The sequence below is a fragment of the Scyliorhinus canicula genome, chromosome 2 (genome assembly GCF_902713615.1).
Source record: "Scyliorhinus canicula chromosome 2, sScyCan1.1, whole genome shotgun sequence".
Lineage (NCBI taxonomy): Eukaryota > Metazoa > Chordata > Chondrichthyes > Carcharhiniformes > Scyliorhinidae > Scyliorhinus > Scyliorhinus canicula.
Genome location: NC_052147.1, coordinates 205,440,930 through 205,459,727, shown reverse-complemented (window position 1 = coordinate 205,459,727; position 18,798 = coordinate 205,440,930). Strand labels below are relative to the sequence as shown.

General features: G+C 47.4%; 1 protein-coding gene across 2 annotated transcripts in view; it reads left to right on the top strand.

Moving 5' to 3' along the window:
• LOC119961903 (integrin alpha-6-like) overlaps nucleotides 1-18,798 on the top strand; it is a 134,473-nt gene that overhangs the window by 27,202 nt on the left and 88,473 nt on the right. For both annotated transcript variants that reach the window (XM_038789413.1, XM_038789412.1), the window contains exon 2: nucleotides 5,524-5,651. In XM_038789413.1, coding sequence (XP_038645341.1) covers nucleotides 5,524-5,651 — 128 coding nt within the window. The remainder of the gene's footprint in view (nucleotides 1-5,523; nucleotides 5,652-18,798) is intronic.

Sequence of the window (18,798 nt, the reverse complement as noted above, 5' to 3'; positions counted from 1 at the left end):
GAAGAACAAAAGGGAAAATCTGGCATAGGGTAGAGGGGAGGAGTGATAAAACGATAAAGATGTCAAGGAACAAAAGGCAAAGGGAGTGGTAATCGTCGTAGCAAAGAAACAAAAGTATTTTTCCAGAGTGTGCGCGAATGGCAGAATAATGAACAGCTTTGCCTGAAGCAAAAACATGAAAAACAAGATTCAGACCAGCACAGGGCAAAAAGGTTTTATATCAGATTTCTGGCATCAGTAGTATTTTGCTTTTATTATAGCTGAAGTAGTTTTTTCTGTACGAGGCTTGTGTTCAGTGTTGTGCCCTTATGAGGTGGGGCTATCCAAGTCTTGGAAAAGGATCAGAAATTGACACCCAGGCTAAGAGACCTGAGGATGTTAAATGTAGAAAAATGTCGACCTCTCGGAGAATTGATTTGAGGTCCTTTAAAATATGCAGCTCATGAGAATCAAATATTTGAGTTAGATAGGTTAGGGAGGACCTGGAATGCAAGTACAAACTTTGAAATACAACAACTAGATTAGATAGTAGGAAGTATGTCAAAGATTTGGTAATCTCTAGAATACGTGGTAAGCAGCTTCAGAGAGCATGGATTCATTTCAGAGATTCATAGAAGATAAAATGTCGCAAGGCATTTCAGAACACCATTATTAAAAAAAGACTCTTAGAGCTATATACGGTGATATTGGATTGGACGACCAAAAGCTTGATCAAATGGGTAGATTTTAAGAAGAGTCTTGAAGGAGGAAAGCAAGATACAGAGTGGAGTGATGTCGTGAGGGAGTTCCAGAGTTTAGGACTTGGGCTGCTGAAGGAAAGGCCACCACATGTAAAGCGCTAAATAATAGGGATACCCGAGGCCTGAAGGAGATTATAGAGCTGGGAAAAGTTGAGGCTATGGAGAGATTTGAAAATGTGAATGTAAAATCAAAACATTGCTTGTCAGGGAGTCATTGTAGGTCAGTGAGTGAGGGGTGTTTGGTTAATGGAACTTTGTTGAAGTTAAAGGCATGGGCAGCAGAGTTTCGGAAGTTAAGACACGGGCTGTAGAGTTTTTTCCCTCTCTCCCAAGAGATTGCATAAGCTCTTTTTGTCAAGAGGGGATGAGGGTGATGGAAATACAGAATTTACACCACGCCAGAATGGTGGAGGTCTAATGGACCAGGTGTTTTCTTTCATATATTTGTGCGAATACAAAGACATATAACTGGCAGAGATTAATGAAGCTCTGCCACTGGATAAGATTGGCTAATCCGAGATGGACAAACGTACAACCCGCTATTCTTCAATGGCCACTGGACACACAAGAATTGTGGTATCAATTGTTATATGAAAACATTAAGCTAAAAATATTTTTTTATAATTGACCACCGATAATGTATCCAAAGACTAATTTGGCATCCATCTCCAATAATGTCATTGTTCCCATTGTGCTTTCTTGATCGTAGCTCTAATTTTATAAAACAGCAATCCTTCAACTAAGCATGAACATTGCTGTGGGAGATCTGAAAATAATGTCAAAGCTGGAAACAGGATATGTGGAGAGAACGACTCAGTTCACTTTTCAGGTTGGATCTCCCTTCACAACTGGGAAGTAAGTGACGCGCATATTAACAGAGTCCGAAAAGAAGGAAAGTTGGAAGGAGAAAAAGCAACATACAGACAAACACGCAGAAGTAACATATCAAAAAAGGGAATCACAGGGGGATTGGAAGTGGAATGATGTAATAGAAAATCTTAGACAAATAGAAATATTAAGACATTTAAAAAAGACTAGATGTAAAATCTGGGAATCGGGTGTGAGTTGAAATGGATTTGATGATGATCATATTGCTAGAGTCCAAAGGAGTAGCAATGTGCCCGGCAGAGATAAGATATGGGGAGAGATTCTCTGGCCTCTCTGTGGCTTGTTCCTCGGTGGCAGGGAGCCAGACTGGTTAAATTATTATCTCATGAGATGTGGGCATCACCAGCATTTGTTGCCCATCCCTAATAGCATATGAATTTGTGTGGCATACTAGGCCATTTCAGAGTTAGCAGTCCACCACCTTGCTGTGGTTCTGGAGTCTCCTATCAGCCAGACCAGATAAATGGCCACAAATTTGAAATCTCAGTGTGGGATACACCTTTTCCCAAAGCAGTCGTCTTCATTTAAGCTTGTTGGAGGAGAATTTGTCGCAGAATTCCCATAAAACGTTGGCTCGCAGAAGTGGCAACTTGACTTTAAAAAAAGTAATTCTCAAAGAGGAGTAGGCAATGAGACTGATGGGGAGGCTCTTGTTTTTGTTCTGGGAGATTGCAAGATTGGAGGGTTAGTGGTGACTGGACATCAATGTAAACGCAACCATAGCAGACCATAAGTTTCCATCTCCTCCTCTGTCTCAAATCCTAAGGCATAATGCTTACCCATCCTTTGCTTGCAACCTCCTTTCCATATCAAGAGGAACCATAGAATGAATGAAGAAGGGCACCCTACCTAGGTCCACTCCCCTCCTGACCTATCCCCGTAACCCCATAACCACACCTAACCTGCACATCTTTGGATACTTAAGGGGCAATTTAACATGGTCAATCCACCTAACCCGTACATCTTTGGGAAGAAACCGGAGCATCCGGAGGAAACCCATGCAGACATGGGGATGAGTGCAATCCCCATACAGACAGTCACCAAAGACTGGAATTGAACCCAGGTCCCTGGTGCGGTGAGGCAGTGGTGGTAACCACTGCCAGCGTGCTGCCCTAATGCTGTTGCCCAAAGACACCTCTGCCCCAACACTGATGCCAACGACCATAATGTATGAGGTGCTTCTTTGCAGATTCACAACCCTGCCCTCATTGCCAATTCTACATCGTCACAGGACCAGGCAAACGGATCCTGATTGAAGTCTGCATGTCACTTTGTTTAATGTGGGGTCTTTCGGGCACCATCATTGTCCACACAATTTTGACGGGTTAGTGGTCAGAAGCTGCAGCCTCTTCCGCCTTCACAGCCTGTGAGATGCGTCTTCCTTCACCTGTCCTACTGTTGAGGACGAACTTGCCTTAAAGCAGCACATGGAGCTCTAGAGAAGTTCCATCAGCACTGCCTCCATGGCACCCTCTAGATTCAATTTGCTGCCACAATGATGTATATTGAACCATTGAACAAATGCTAGCTTTCTTCTTGAAGCCAGCCAACTCCACAAGCATTCAGGCAAAACTGAAAAAGCAACTTTGATGGACTGGACACAGTCCAGATGGCTGAAAAGCCATTTGAGCCTTGTAGTCATTTGTTCTATTCTACATATAGATGTATTCTGGTTTTGAACTAGATTTAAAAAGTGTCAATAATGTATGACATGTCCATGACTTTTTTTTGTTGCTGTGGTTCTTTTTCATTCTGAAACTGATTCATGACTATTACAAAACGACACTGGGTGGGAAGTAGAAATGGATTTAAAAGAGAAGTTTGAATTTGAGTTGGAGAGCTTTTATTTGCCTTGCGATTGTTGTGCAGTTTTGCTAACCCTCCTGTTTTAGCTGCTGAAAGGTTCTTTTGTGCTTCTCCTTCACAAAAGTTTCCAAGCTTCCCATCAATCTTTTATCCTTTGTTCAAGTTCATGACTGATGGTTTCAGAAGCGTCATGCACATTTAATAATGCCCTGTGGCTACTGCTGTTTGACACCATACTTAATTTCATGAAATTAAAGCAAGTAATTGTGTTCTTGGAAAAGATAAAGGGGAAGGGAAGGCATTTTTGCAAAATGTTGATATCGTTGCTGATGCTGGCATTCAAAGAATCTGACTCAGTAACTGTCCACACACAAGTGTTTCAGTCAGAATCTGATTTTCTCCCATTGCATTAATGTTCAATTTCATTTTGAATGCAACATTAGCATCTGGTTGTCAACTAATCTTAATATAACTGCTCACGAGTAGAATCTGTATACCATTGTGTTAGCACATCAGCAAGGAAATATTTCTGTATGTAGCAGCATTACGATACGGTTCAAAGTTGTCAGATTTGTAAAATGTAATAGGGGTAGATGGGTGACCATGTTCCATTTTAAAAGTGACAAAGCTGTCAATCATTTTGGAATTTGGCATTACATTGGCAAATGCGGGATAGAGCATCCCTCCTCTTCCTGCTCACTTGTTCCACAGCAGTAATCAGAAAATGGATCCAAGATGTGTTCCACTGCATTTGTATGTTGACTTATTGGAAACGGATGAAAATTCCATGGAATGTGTCCAACCAATGTTTCCTGCCAACTTTGCCACACTAACACTGAATTAAATATATTGATGGTAGTGGAGGTATTGATTTTATTTAATTCAAGGTAGACTGTGCAAAATGTTCACCCAAGTTTCAATACTTCTAAGTTTTAACAGTAGCTGTGGTAGAGATCAGCGGATTTCTATATTTGCTCTTCAGCTCATTCTAGGCCTCATCCTCAGTGCAGGCTCTGAGCCACCAAAATCATTCAAATGTTCCCGAGGCTGGGAGCATCTCGGGAGAAACATGGGTAGGCGATGGAGAAGGGAGTTTTGTTGTGCTAAATTCCAGCTCAATATTATGAAATGCATAAGAATTAATATTCTAATCCATCCCAGTTAACAAAAAAAGTTCTATGGGACTCCAGCCAACTATTCGCCACATTGTTGAAATGTGGTAACATTTAATTAGGTTCCATCTCTGACGAGATACACTTCTGAGGAGTGGTGAAGCAAACTAAAATGATTTCTTTACTTTGCAATAACTTGCCGTTCTTAACCTGCTTGCTTCAATTATTTTGGGGGGAAAAAAATGGAATCCCCTCGCCAAAAATAAATCCAAGTTTTACATCAATATGCAGGTTAGAGTTAGTAAGCAAGTGTGCACTGCAAACGGCAGCACAGTGGCACAGTGGGTTAGCCCTGCTGCCTCACGGCCCCAAGGTCCCAGGTTTGATCCCGGCTCTGGGTCACTGTCAGTGTGGAGTTTGCACATTCTCCCCGCGTTTGCGTGGGTTTCGCTCCCACAACCCAAAGATGTGCAGGCTAGGTGGATTGGCCACACTAAATTGCCCCATTAATTGAAAAAATGAATTGGGTACTCTAAAATTAAAAAAAAAAGAAAAAAAAAAGTGTGCACTGCAAACACAACCTCTTTAATGTCTGATATGTGGTTGCACTACATCTCTGCAAACATTTTGATTTGAATTGAGACTTATTCAGCAATCAACTTGTGGCAAGAGAGAAGAGAAGACCTGGAATGATGCAGCCGAATGTGCTGACCTCATTTCTTTTAAGTGAAATTGTTTGGCAGAACCCTGGCATATTTTTTATGCTTTCAGCATAGCTTCGTGGTGGAATCCAATTTAAATATTATGTAAAAATTCCCAGCTCCAATCACTCTGAAGGTGTGGAGACACACACCTATTTTTGATTTTATTCCAATTAAGGTCCTCTGTCTTGGTTTGACCTGCATGTACTAGCTTACTTGAGTTAATCTGTTGTGTTCTTTAACTTCTAACTTTTACAAACAACATCTTCTAAACAGGTTATTGGTTGGTGCTCCAAAAGCAATAGGACTTCCAAATCAACAAGCTAAAATAACAGGAGGATTGTACAAATGCCCCATCACACCCTCCGAATCTGACTGCGAGCGTGCCATTTTTGATGATGAAGGTGAGTATTATGTTACTAATGCAAATTCGCTATCAAGTTAACCGATGATACGGACAGATCCAATGAAAATGTTTCATAGAAAATGGTGCTGGTTTGTAAGCATTTTTTTTTTAAATTCTAGGAGTCCTGAAAAGCATTTTATAATTTCCCCTGTGTTCTAACAAACACCGTATGTAAATTAACAAATTGCCCTTTCTTCATGATCCAATATTTGGCAAAGTATACAGCAACCCACAGCCCCATCGCATTTCAGTGTTGGACAAAATCGTAATTGCCAACTGCTGATGTTTTGTCTATGCAATCAACTTTCTCAGTGACAATTTACATGACTTAAAGGGACCTTTTTAAAAATGCTTCTGAATCTTCAGAACTTTAAATTGCCCCATTAATTGGAGATTGTTGCTTTAGTGAAGTGGGCTTGCTGTAATTCCAAATAAAGTCTTAATTTGTACTTTAATGACGTGAAATGTGGATTGATTACTTTTTTTGTTTGGAAAGAAATGGAAATTTTGGGGGTTTGTTCAATTTGGGACGAGTTGAGTTTTTACTGATTTAACACACAAAATAAAATCTAGGAATTCAGTGGTAAAACTCATTAAGACCTGACTTTGGAGTTCTATGCTTTTCTTTTCAAGTGTGTTTGTGCGGTTCAAAGCACTTGACTGCAATTACTGTCACATTCTTGGGCCTTTTCTGCCTTTCTGAAGCGTTTAACTGTTTCAGCTCAACGGTGAATATTGGAAATTTTCCTGAGTTTTTACATGAACACACTGATCGCCTAAAATGCAATAAAAATCAGAGAACTGGGTGGACACAGCAATACTTTGTACCCTTTCCGTTTGAATTAACGGAGGACAATCGGGCAGGTTCCCAAACTGGCATGAGCTACAAGCCACCCAACTTCCCACTCTTTGTTGTACCCAGGCAATCCGGAATGCCTGGGTGCAGACCCAGGAACAACATTAAATAGAGGTTTGGCCATCCTTTTAACTTTGGGTTGACATTTCCATTTTCTTCTCACTCGAGGTCGATGAGCAAATTCCAGAGAGATACGTTTTGGCTCATTAAATGTGAATAAAGTTGAGGTACAAAGCAAAGAAGCAACTTGTTGAGCAAAAATAAAGCAGCGTCAAAGCAATGAATTGATAATTAAACAATAATTAATAAAGACCACCATTAGAATGTGAGTGGGGTTTGAGTCTGTTTGGGTCACACCCAATCTCTTGATGCTCACTCACTCGTGCTCACGCACTTGTGTGAGTGAATGTGATTGTGTGGGATTGAGAATAAGTGGAAATCCTGAGACTGCGAGTGAGACAGGCAGACATGTGCATCCAACATACTCTTCTCTCCACTGCATTTGCATACTTTTGCCTTTGGTCGCTCACGCACACGTACACGCCTACCCCACCCCATCCCAGTTCACACCATTGCATCCAGCCTCTTACTGTGTTGGACCTGCCTCTCTCTCACTGTTTCCTCTGTTCCCAGATGCCCAGCTGCTGCTGCCAATGTTGCCGTTCCTCCAATCAAAGTGTTTTTCTCCCACATTTGCTGCTATCAGCGGCAAACACGGGAGAGAAGTAGCCTGTGATTGGAGGTACAGTTTCTTTAAGAATCGTCCACTATACTTGTCTGAATTTAGAAAATTACCTCTGGGGCCCTATCGAGGGACTTCGTGACGGACAAGCCTGATCTAATATGTAAACTGGGGCATTGATTTTCACTGTAGCTAATTTTAAAATACTTGTCAGTGTGTTAAAACAAAATCTATCAAGCTACAAACAATATTTAATTTGTCATGCGACTCCTTTTTTGAATCATGAGTGCCATCAATCTGGTGGTTATGTTTCTCAGACCTGCAGTTAGTGTTTTAATTTTGGGAATTGGACCATTTTGTATTCTTAAAGGCTCTGCTCGAAAACAGCAAAGGGACATTCTTGCCGCAAGTTGACAGTCTGTTGCTGTGAGCACAATGTTCAGAAAATACAATAAATGCAGTCTTGCAAACATAATTGCAGTTTCTGTAGCAACCAGATGATTCAAAACCATTCTGTTTCTTTCAAATAAGCCACCATTTGTGACAGTGGCCTGCAATTGGGTGTTTCTATTGAAGATTACATTGAATGTGCTCGATGAGTAAGTAACAGGCGCAGTTTAATGGCAATCCTGCACCCTAAAAGCAGCGGCCGATAAAAGCCGGGAGACCTTGCTCACGATTTTGACAACACCTTGTGAGATCTAACGCGATCTCGTGAGACGTTGCAATGTTGGGCAGGATTACTTTTTAGCAAATCTGCATATTGGAGCGGCACAGCTAGTCTCACTTTAATGTGCAGATACTCGATCTCCCTCGCTTCGGAGACCTCAGGCAAGCGCTGTTCGGTACCCGGAACTGATGAAGGCGATAGGAAGCAACCTGGGCATTCAGAGGGAGATGTCAGTGTTACTGCAGCAGATCCATAGCCGCTTGGAGGAATCTCAGAGGCTAGGGACACAGGGGATTGCTGGTGAGTGGCACCAAGCCCAACACTGCGAGGGTGGAAACCGCGGTGGAGAGACTGGTGCACGACATCGGCACCATGAATTAAGATGTCCAATGCGTTGCGCAGTCAGTGACGGCCATGGCTGAGTGTCTCAAACAGAATGTCCGAGTCGCTGGCAGATATCACCCAGCACCAGGCTGACCTTGATGACGTTCTGTGGGACATGTCCCGCTCTCAGATAGGCATGGCCGAGGCGCTGTGGTGCTTGTCCCAGTCGCAGGTGGGCATGGCTGAGGTGCTGCAGAGCATGTCCCAGTCACTGAGGAGCATCGCCAAGGGCATTGACACCATGGGATACCGCCAAGGGTGACAGAGCCAGGTGATGTATGGGCAGCTGGGCCTCTAACCAGCTGCCCCTCCGTCCTAAGGTGAACCCCAGGGCCCTGTGGGTATCAACGGGAGAAGTTGGTGCCGGGTGCCAAGTCGGACCCATCCCATGGAGTGGCAATGATGGGCACCAGCTCCTCCAAGTTCCACCCCTCTGATGAGGTTGCGTCTCGCAGTCAGCACACGGGACAGGGTGGCTTGGCTGTGCATGTGCCGCCGACAAGTGAGTCGGAGCCCCCAGAGTGCAGTCGCCAGAGGCATCAAAGGCCACTGGATGAGGTAAGCAGCTGGCTGCCTCCACCTCTGATGTGCATCCTGGGGTATCACCAAGATTTAGGGGTAGAGCTTGGAGGGCCAAGACCATTGAGGACACTGGGGAGGAGTGGTGGGGTAGGTGGAGGGTGGCAGTGCCACCATTGGGAGCACATTAAACACCTTTTTTCAAAACCATTTTGATGCCTCTGTCACTTCCTCCTACGAAGGGGCCCTACCATGCATTGGGGTGGTAGTCCCAGTGCCCCCCGGGCTCTTTGCCTGTGAGCAAAGATGGCTACTCACCTCCTTGGCTCCCCACAGAAGCCCTTCCATCAGGTTCACGTTTTTCAAAAGGAGTACTAATCGGTGCCAGAGTGAGCACTTGCTCGTGAGGCCGTTGGATATGGGTGGCTCTCGTTGATTGTATGAAAATGGGGCTTAAGTGGTAATCATTGTTTTTTTGCCATGCTATGGCCCGATCCCGATTTCGCCTAGGGGAGTGGGCTGGGTGCTTCGCCAACTGTTTGGCACCTGGCGCACATCTCATTTTTGGCCTCTACACTTGCTTCGTTATGTTTGACCGAGAGCACAACGAGGCCGTAGAGTCGCGCCCATAGGGCAAATGATAGATATACAATGTAAATACATAGACATTGGGTGAAGCATACAGAGTGTCGTGCTACACAGTAGAGAAGATGCATGGATCAGTTCAGTCCATAAGCAGGTTGTTCAGGAGTCTGGTAGTAGGGGAAGAAGCTCTTCTTGAATCTGTTAGTGTGTGTTTACAGACTTTTGTATTTCCTGCCTGATGGAAGAGAGAATAACCTGGGTGGGAGGGGTCTCTGATTATGCTGCCCGTTTTCCCAAGGCAGCAGGAGGTGTAGAAAGAGTCAACGGATGAGAGAAAGGCAATCCAACAAATTGTGGAAAGGGAAAGATTTCTGAAGATGAGAGGCTGCCAATGGTAGGGAGGCGAGTGGTGACTATACACAGGTCAGTGAAAGTGAAAAGGGTAGGAATACCGGGGCACACTATCCTCTAACAAGTTTTTTTTAAAAAATGTTTTTATTCCAGATTTTTCAATAATTTTTACAAAACACAAGAAAAAATAAAATTATACAAATAGAACAAATATCAACAAAAACAACTTAACCCTCTAACCAACTAAAAAATGTAACTAACAAAACAAAACAAAGTGGGGCATCCGCCCCTTACAAATAACATGAAATCAACCCCCCCCCTCTCTGGGTTGCTGCTGCTGCTGACCTCCACCTAACGTTCCACGAGAAAGTCAAGGAACGGTTGCCACCGCCTTGAGAACCCCTGCAAGGACCCTCGCAAGACAAACTTTATCTTCTCCAACCTGAGAAACCCAGCCATGTCACTGACCCAAGCCTCTACACTTGGGGGGTTCGCGTCTCTCCACATTAACAAGAGCCTTCTCCACAGAGGCTACCAAGGAGGAAAAGGCCAGAACTCCGGCCTCTTTCGACTCCTGCACTCCCGGATCTTACGATACCCCAAATATCGCTGTCCCCCAGCTCAGTTTTACCCGAGTATCCAAGATCTTGGACATTGCCTTTGCAAAGCCTTTCCAAAATTCCGTAAGTGCCGGGCATGCCCAGAACATATGGGCATGGTTTGCTGGGCTCCCTGAACACCTCACACACCTGTTCTCTACTCCAAAAAACGTACTCATTCTCACCACTGTCATATGCGCCCGATACACCACCTTAAACTGAATCAGGCTAAGCCTGGAGCAAGATGAGGAGGAATTGACCCTGCCCAGGGCGTCAGCCCACAGGCCCTCATCCAGCTCCTCACCCAGCTCCTCCTCCCACTTGCCCTTCAGCTCCTCCACCGAGATCTCCTCCGCCGCCTGCAGCTCCTGGTATATTTCCGATGTCTTGCCATCCCCTACCCACACGCCCAAGACCACTCTGTCCTCTATCCTCCGGCAGACAGCAGCGGGAATTCCCCCACCTGCTTTTTCATGAACGCCCGAACCTGCATGTACCTAAAGGTATTCCCCGGGGGTAGCCCAAATTTCTCCTCCAGCGCCCTCGGACTGGCAAAGGACCCATCAATAAACAAGTCCCACATTCTTTTGATTCCCGCCCTATGCCAGCTTAGGAACCCACCATCTATCCTACCTGGAATGAACCTATGATTGTTCCATATCGGGGTCCAAACTGAGGCCCCTACCTCCCCCCTATGCCGTCTCCAGATCCTCAATGTCGCTGCCACCACCGGGCTCGTGGTGTACCGCGTCGGCGGAAGCGGCAACGGTGCCGTCACCAGTGCCCCCAAGCTAGTGCCTATACAGGACGACGCTTCTAGCCGTTTCCACGCCGCCCCCTCTCCCTCCATTACCCACTTCCGAATCATAGACACATTCGCTGCCCAGTAATAGCCGCACAAGTTCGGCAGCGCCAAACCCCCCCCCCCCCCCCCCCGCCGACTGCGCTCCAAAAACAGTCTCTTAACCCGCGGGGTCTTATTTGCCCACACAAATCCTGTAATACTCCTATTTACCTGCTTAAAGAAGGACTTGGGGATGAGAATGGTCAGGCACTGGAAGGCGAACAGGAACCTAGGGAGAACCGTCAACTTTACGGACTGCACCCTGCCCGCCAGGGAGAGTGGCAACATGTCCCACCTCCTAAAGTCCTCCTCCATCTGATCCACCAGCTGCGCTAAATTGAGCTTGTGCAAGACCCCCCAACTCTTGGCCACCTGGATAGCCAAGTACCGAAAGCTCCTCTCCACCATCTTGAGCGGTAGCTCCCCCAACCTCTTTTCCTGGCCCCTCGCATGCACCACAAAAAGCTCGCTTTTCCCCACATTTAGCTTGTATCCCGAGAAGTTTCCAAAATCCCTAAGAATCTGCATGACCTCCCCCATCCCCTCCACCGGATCCGCAATGTACAAAAGCAGATCATCCGCATACAGTGAGACACGATGCTCCTCACCAACCCCCTCCAGTTTCTGGACTCCCTCAACGCCATGGCCAACGGCTCAATCGCCAGGGCAAACAGCAGGGGGGACAAAGGGCACCCCTGCCTCGTTCCACGATATAACCTGAAATACTCCGACCCCAGCCGGTTCGTCGAAACACTCGCTACCGGGGCCTGGTACAACAATTTTACCCATCCTATGAATTCCTCCCCGAACCCAAACCTGCCTAACACCTCCCACAAGTACTCCCACTCCACTCGATCAAAGGCTTTCTCCTCGTCCATTGCCGCTACCACTTCTGCGCCCCCCCCCCCCCCCCCTCCGAGGGCATCATGATCACATTCAGGAGCCTTCGCACATTCACATTCAGCTGCCTGCCCTTAACAAACCCCGTCTGATCCTCACGAATCACTCCCGGGACACAATCCTCAATCCTAGTGGCCAGGATCTTGGCCAACCGCTTGGCATCCACATTGAGAAGCGAAATTGGCCTATAGTAGCCGCATTGCAACGGGTCCTTATCATGCTTGAGGATAAGCGAGATCAAAGCCTGCGACATCGTCGGGGGGGGGGGGGGGGGGGGGGAGGATTCCCTTTTCCTTAGCCTCGTTAAAGGTTCTCAGCAACAGCGGGCCCAACAGCTCCGCGATCTTCCTGTAGAACTTAACGGGGAACCATTCCGTCCCCAGGGCCTTGCCCGCCTGCATACCTTTGGAAACCTAAGTTGGTCCAGGAAGTGTTGCATACACATGCAACAGCACCACCCGGGCCCCCTGCAGCGTACCACTCACCATAACTTATCGGCCCCCTTTATCCGCCACAATACCCACCGCCTCAAATGTCACCCGCTTACTCACCAGGATTGCCCATGACTGCCGCACTCTCCAGCCCCCAAGGCAGAGGCACCCCGCCCCGACTTTCTGTCTCACCATCAACTCCCCCTCAATCAGCACAGCAGCAACCCAGTTCCCCCCTCCTACCCCCCCCCATTGCACTCCCGTAAGTCAACTGACTCATGCCCCTGGCCGCTCCCGCCTCTGCCTCCACTCCCCCTTTGAATTTCCCATCCAAATCAGCAGCCCTCCCCCCATCAAAGTGGGGTAAAGAAAGTACTCCCCCCACACCCCATATGGACCAATGCGGACATCGAACACAATACCGCCCCCCCCCCCCGCTTCGGGTACCGCCCCCACCATTTCGCGGGAAAAAGCCACGCTCCATGCCTGGGCCGACCCCACCCCCTGTGGCGCAACTCCTGTCAACTGTGAACTCACCCCAATCCCCGAGGGCCCTGGGCCCACACAGTCCCAAGAAAGCACGGGGAAAAACCCCACCCAAACAAACATTGCCCCCTCTCCCTCACCAACATCCCCCACAACATACTGCAAACCATTAATTCGAGCCCAGCTTCTCATTTTTGATAAAAGTCCACGCCTCATCTGGCGTATCAAAATAGTGGTGTCGGTCCTGGTACGTGACCCACAGTCTCGCCGGCTGTAACAGCCCGAACCTCACCCACTTCCCGTGGAGGACCGCCTTAGCCCGGTTGAATCCTGCCCGCTTCTTGGCCAGCTCTGCACTCCAGTCCTGATAGATACGGATCTCGGTATTCTCCCACCTGCTGCTCCGCTCCTTCTTCGCCCATCGCAGGACATACTCCGCCGGTGAAACGGTGAAACCTCACCACTATCGTCCTCGGCGGCTCGTTAGCCCTCGGCCTCCTGGCCAGGACTCTGTGCGCTCCATCCAGCTGCAGGGGTCTCGGGAAGGCCCCCGCTCAGCATCGTGGTCACATACGCCCCAGCATCCGACCCCTCCACGCCTTCAGGGAGACCCAAAATCCGCAGGTTTTGCCTCCTCGACCTGTTCTCCAGGCCCTCCAGCTTCTCCTGTCATTTTTTGTGAAGTGCCTCGTGCGCTTCCACTCTAACCGCCAGGCCCAGAATCCCGTCCTCATTGTCAGAGGCCTTCTGCTGCACCTCCTTGATCGCCGTCCCCTGCATCTTCTGGGTCTCCACCAACCTTTCAATCGACGCCTTCATAGGGGCCAACATCTCCGCCTTCAAGTCAGCAAAGCAGCTTTTTAAGAACTCCTGCTGCTCCCGAGACCACTGGGCCCATGCTGCCTGGTCCCCGCCCGCCGCCATCTTGTTTTTTTGCGCCAGTTCTCCTCTCTTCTCTAAAGCCACTTTTTTGACCGCTCCGCTCCTGGTCCACTCCATAGAGTGCTGGGGGACCCTCACTGCTACCTTCCCACACCGGGAATCGTCAAGCAAGTGCCGCTGGGGCTCCTTAAAAGGGCCCAAAAGTCTGTTCACGGCGGGAGCTGCCGACCGTGCGACCTACCCAGGCATAGCCGCAACCGGAAGATCCTCTAACAAGTTTGAAGACCAGCTTTCTGTAGGAAGAGTGAGAAATTTGGGAAGGATAATCAAACCATTTAAAATGGCATCTAAAACACAGCTTGACTGTGTGGGTGGGCGAGGAGTAAAATGAATGGCTGTTAGGAATGATGTAGGTTTGATAGATATCATCCAATGCTTTAACTGTCGCAGTCCAGATTGAGAGTCTTAGAAACTTTGCCTTCCAAGTGTTAATTAAAGTAATTTTTAAAGAGGAAGGTCCACAATACTCTTAAGAAAGATTTTGGGAGATGTTCGCCAGCTGTCCCATGATTCGAGGAAGACGTGCAATGACGTTACTGTGAAAATCCTCTAGTCACTACACTCCGACGCCTGTTCGGGTACACCGAGGAAGAATTCAGAATATCCAGGTCACCTAAGTCTTTTGGGACTTGTGGGAGGAAACCGGAACACCCGGAGGAAACCCATGCAGACCCAGGGAGAACGTGCAGACTCCGCACGAACAGTGACCCAAGTTGGAAATCGAACCTGGGACCCTGGCACTGTGAAACAACAGTGCTAACCACTGTGCTACCTTTAACTGAATAGTGAGGGCAAGGGATCACATTTGGAAAGATGTTTGCACTGGAGTGCTGAGCTTGTGGCATTTGAGTGCTACAGTGAGAGTTTGGTGACTGAGGGAGTGAGGTGAGGAGGGAGTAAGGTGCTCCTTACATTTCATTTCCTATATTTATCAAAGAGCATTAAGGGAGCCAGGAGTTTAGAGTACAGCTGACTGGAAGCAGAGTCGGAGGGCGGAGGTCCAGTTGGTCCACGGGGCAGCTAATTCTTTAAAGTAAGAGGGGATGGAGGCTAGGGCAATTGCATGCTCCTCCTGTAGGATGTGGGTGGTGAGGGATACCACTGGTGTCCCCGCTGACTATACCTGCGGGAAGTGCACCCAACTCCAGCTCGTCAGAGACCATGTTAAGGAACTGGAGCTGGATGAACTTCGGATCATCCGGGAGGCAGAGAGGGTTATCGAGAAGAGTTACATGGAGGTAGCCACACCAAAGGTACTGGACAAGAGTAGCTGGGTTACAGTCGGGGGAAAGAAAACTAACAGGCAGACAGTGCAGGGATCCCTCGTGGCCGTTCCCCTTCAAAACAAGTATACCGTTTTGGATGCTGTTGGGGGGGGGATGACCTACTGGGGGAAGGCCCCAGCGGCCAGGTCTCTGGCACTGAGTCTGGCTCTGGGGCTCAGAAGGGAAGGGGGGAGCATAGAAAAGCAATAGTAATAGGAGATTCAATGGTTAGGGGAATAGATAGGAGATTCTGTGGTCGCGAGCGAGACTCCCGAAAGGTATGTTGCCTCCCGGGTGCCAGGGCCAGGGATGTCTCGGATCGTGTCTTCAGGATCCTGAAGGGGGAGGGTGAGCAGCCAGAAGTTGTGGTGCACATTGGTACCAACGACGTAGGTAGGAAAAAGGGTGTGGAGGTAATAAACAAGTTTAGGGAGTTAGGCTGGAAGTTAAAGGCCAGGACAGACAGAGTTGTCATCTCTGGTTTGTTGCCGGTGCCACGTGATAGCGAGGCTAGGAATAGGGAGAGAGTGCAGTTGAACACATGGCTGCAGGAATGGTGTAGGAGGGAGGGCTTCAGGTATTTGGATAATTGGAGCGCATTCTGGGGAAGGTGGGACCTGTACAAGCAGGACGGGTTGCATCTGAACCAGAGGGGCACCGATATCCTGGGGGGGAGGTTTTCTAGTACTCTTCGGGAGGGTTTAAACTAATTTGGCAGGGGAATGGGAACCGGATCTGTAGTCCAGCAACTAAGGAAGCCGATATTCAGGACGCTAAGGCACGTAGTGATGCAGTGGGGAAGGTAACACTGACAAAGGAGAGTACTTGCAGGCAAGGAGATGGGTTGAAATGTGTATACTTTAATGCAAGAAGCATCAGGAATAAGGTGGGTGAACTTAAGGCATGGATCGGTACTTGGGACTACGATGTGGTGGCCATCACGGAAACTTGGATAGAAGAGGGGCAGAAATGGTTGTTGGAGGTCCCTGGTTATAGATGTTTCAACAAGATTAGGGAGGATGGTAAAAGAGGTGGGGGTGGTGGCATTGTTAATTAGAGATAGTATAACAGCTGCAGAAAGACAGTTCGAGGGGGATCTGCCTACTGAGGTAATATGGGTTGAAGTCAGAAATAGGAAAGGAGCAGTCACCTTGTTGGGAGTTTTCTATAGGCCCCCCAATAGCAGCAGAGATGTGGAGGAACAGATTGGGAAACAGATTCTGGAAAGGTGCAGAAGTCACAGGGTAGTAGTCATGGGTGACTTCAACTTCCCAAACATTGAGTGGAAACTCTTTAGATCAAATCGTTTGGATGGGGTAGTGTTTGTGCAGTGTGTCCAGGAAACTTTTCTAACACAGTATGTAGATTGTCCGACCAGAGGGGAGGCCATATTGGATTTAGTACTTGGTAATGAACCAGGGCAGGTGATAGATTTGTTAGTGGGGGAGCATTTTGGAGGTAGTGACCACAATTCTGTGACTTTCACTTTAGTTATGGAGAGGGATGGGTGCGTGCAACAGGGCAAGGTTTATAATTGGGGGAAGGGTAAATACAATGCTGTCAGACAAGAATTGAAGTGCAGAAGTTGGGAACATAGGCTGTCAGGGAAGGACACAAGTGAAATGTGGAACTTGTTCAAGGAACAGGTACTGCATGTCTTTGATATGTATGTCCCTGTCAGGCAGGGAAGAGGTGGTTGAGTGAGGGAACCATGGTTGACAAGAGAGGTTGAATGTCTTGTTAAGAGAAAGAAGGAGACTTATGTAAGGCTGAAGAAACATGGTTCAGACAGGGCGCTGGAGGGATACAAGATAGCCAGGAGGGAACTGAAGAAAGGGATTAGGAGAGCTAAGAGAGGGCATGAAAAATCTTTGGCAGGTAGGATCAAGGAAAACCCCAAAGCCTTTTACACATATGTGAGAAATATGAGAATGACTAGAGCGAGGGTACGTCCGATCAAGGACAGTAGCGGGAGATTGTGTATTGAGTCTGAAGAGATAGGAGAGGTCTTGAACAAGTATTTTTCTTCAGTATTTACAAACGAGAGGGGCCATATTGTTGGAGAGGACAGTGTGAAACAGACTGATAAGCTCGAGGAGATACTTGTCAGGAAGGAAGATGTGTTGTGCGTTTTGAAAAACTTGAGGATAGACAAGTCCCCCGGGCCTGACGGGATATATCCAAGGATTCTATGGGAAGCAAGAAATGAAATTGCAGAGCCGTTGGCAATGATCTTTTCGTCCTCGCTGTCAACAGGGGTGGTACCAGAGGATTGGAGAGTGCCGAATGTCATGCCCCTGTTCAAAAAAGGGAATAGGGATAACCCTGGGAATTACAGGCCAGTTAGTCTTACTTCGGTGGTAGGCAAAGTAATGGAAAGGGTGCTGAGGGATAGGATTTCTGAGCATCTGGAAAGGCACTGCTTGATTAGGGATAGTCAGCACGGATTTGTGAGGGGTAGGTCTTGCCTTACAAGTCTTATTGACTTCTTTGAGGAGGTGACCAAGCAGGTGGATGAAGGTAAAGCAGTGGATGTAGTGTACATGGATTTTAGTAAGGCATTTGATAAGGTTCCCCATTTTAGGCTTGTGCAGAAAGTAAGGAGGCGTGGGATAGTGGGAAATTTGGCCAGTTGGATAACAAACTGGCTAACCGATAGAAGTCAGAGAGTGGTGGTGGATGGCAAATATTCAGCCTGGAGCCCAGTTATCAGTGGTGTACCGCAGGGATCAGTTCTGGGTCCTCTGCTGTTTGTGATTTTCATTAACGACTTGGATGAGGGAGTTGAAGGGTGGGTCAGTAAATTTGCAGATGATACGAAGATTGGTGGAGTTGTGGATAGTGAGGAGGGCTGTTGTCGGCTTCAAAGAGACATAGATAGAATGCAGAGCTGGGCTGAGAAGTGGCAGATGGAGTTTAACCCTGAAAAGTGTGAGGTTGTCCATTTTGGAAGGACAAATATGAATGCGGAATACAGAGTTAACGGTATGGTTCTTGGCAATGTGGAGGAGCAGAGAGATCTTAGGGTCTATGTTCATAGATCTTTGAAAGTTGCCACTCAAGTGGATAGAGCTGTGAAGAAGGCCTATGGTGTGCTAGCGTTCATTAGCAGAGGGATTGAATTTAAGAGCCGTGAGGTGATGATGCAGCTGTACAAAACCTTGGTCAGGCCACATTTGGAGTACTGTGTGCAGTTCTGGTCACCTCATTTTAGGAAGGATGTGGAAGCTTTGGAAAAGGTGCAAAGGAGATTTACCAGGATGTTGCCTGGAATGGAGAGTAGGTCATACGAGGAAAGGTTGAGGGTGCTAGGCCTTTTCTCATTAGAACGGAGAAGGATGAGGGGCGACTTGATAGAGGTTTATAAGATGATCAGGGGAATAGATAGAGTAGACAGTCAGAGACTTTTTCCCCGGGTGGAACACACCATTACAAGGGGACATAAATTTAAGATAAATGGTGGAAGATATAGAGGGGATGTCAGAGGTAGGTTCTTTACCCAGAGAGTAGTGGGGGCATGGAATGCACTGCCTGTGGAAGTAGTTGAGTCGGAAACGTTAGGGACCTTCAAGCGGCTATTGGATAGGTACATGGATTAGGGTAGAATAATGGAGTGTAGGTTAACTTCTTA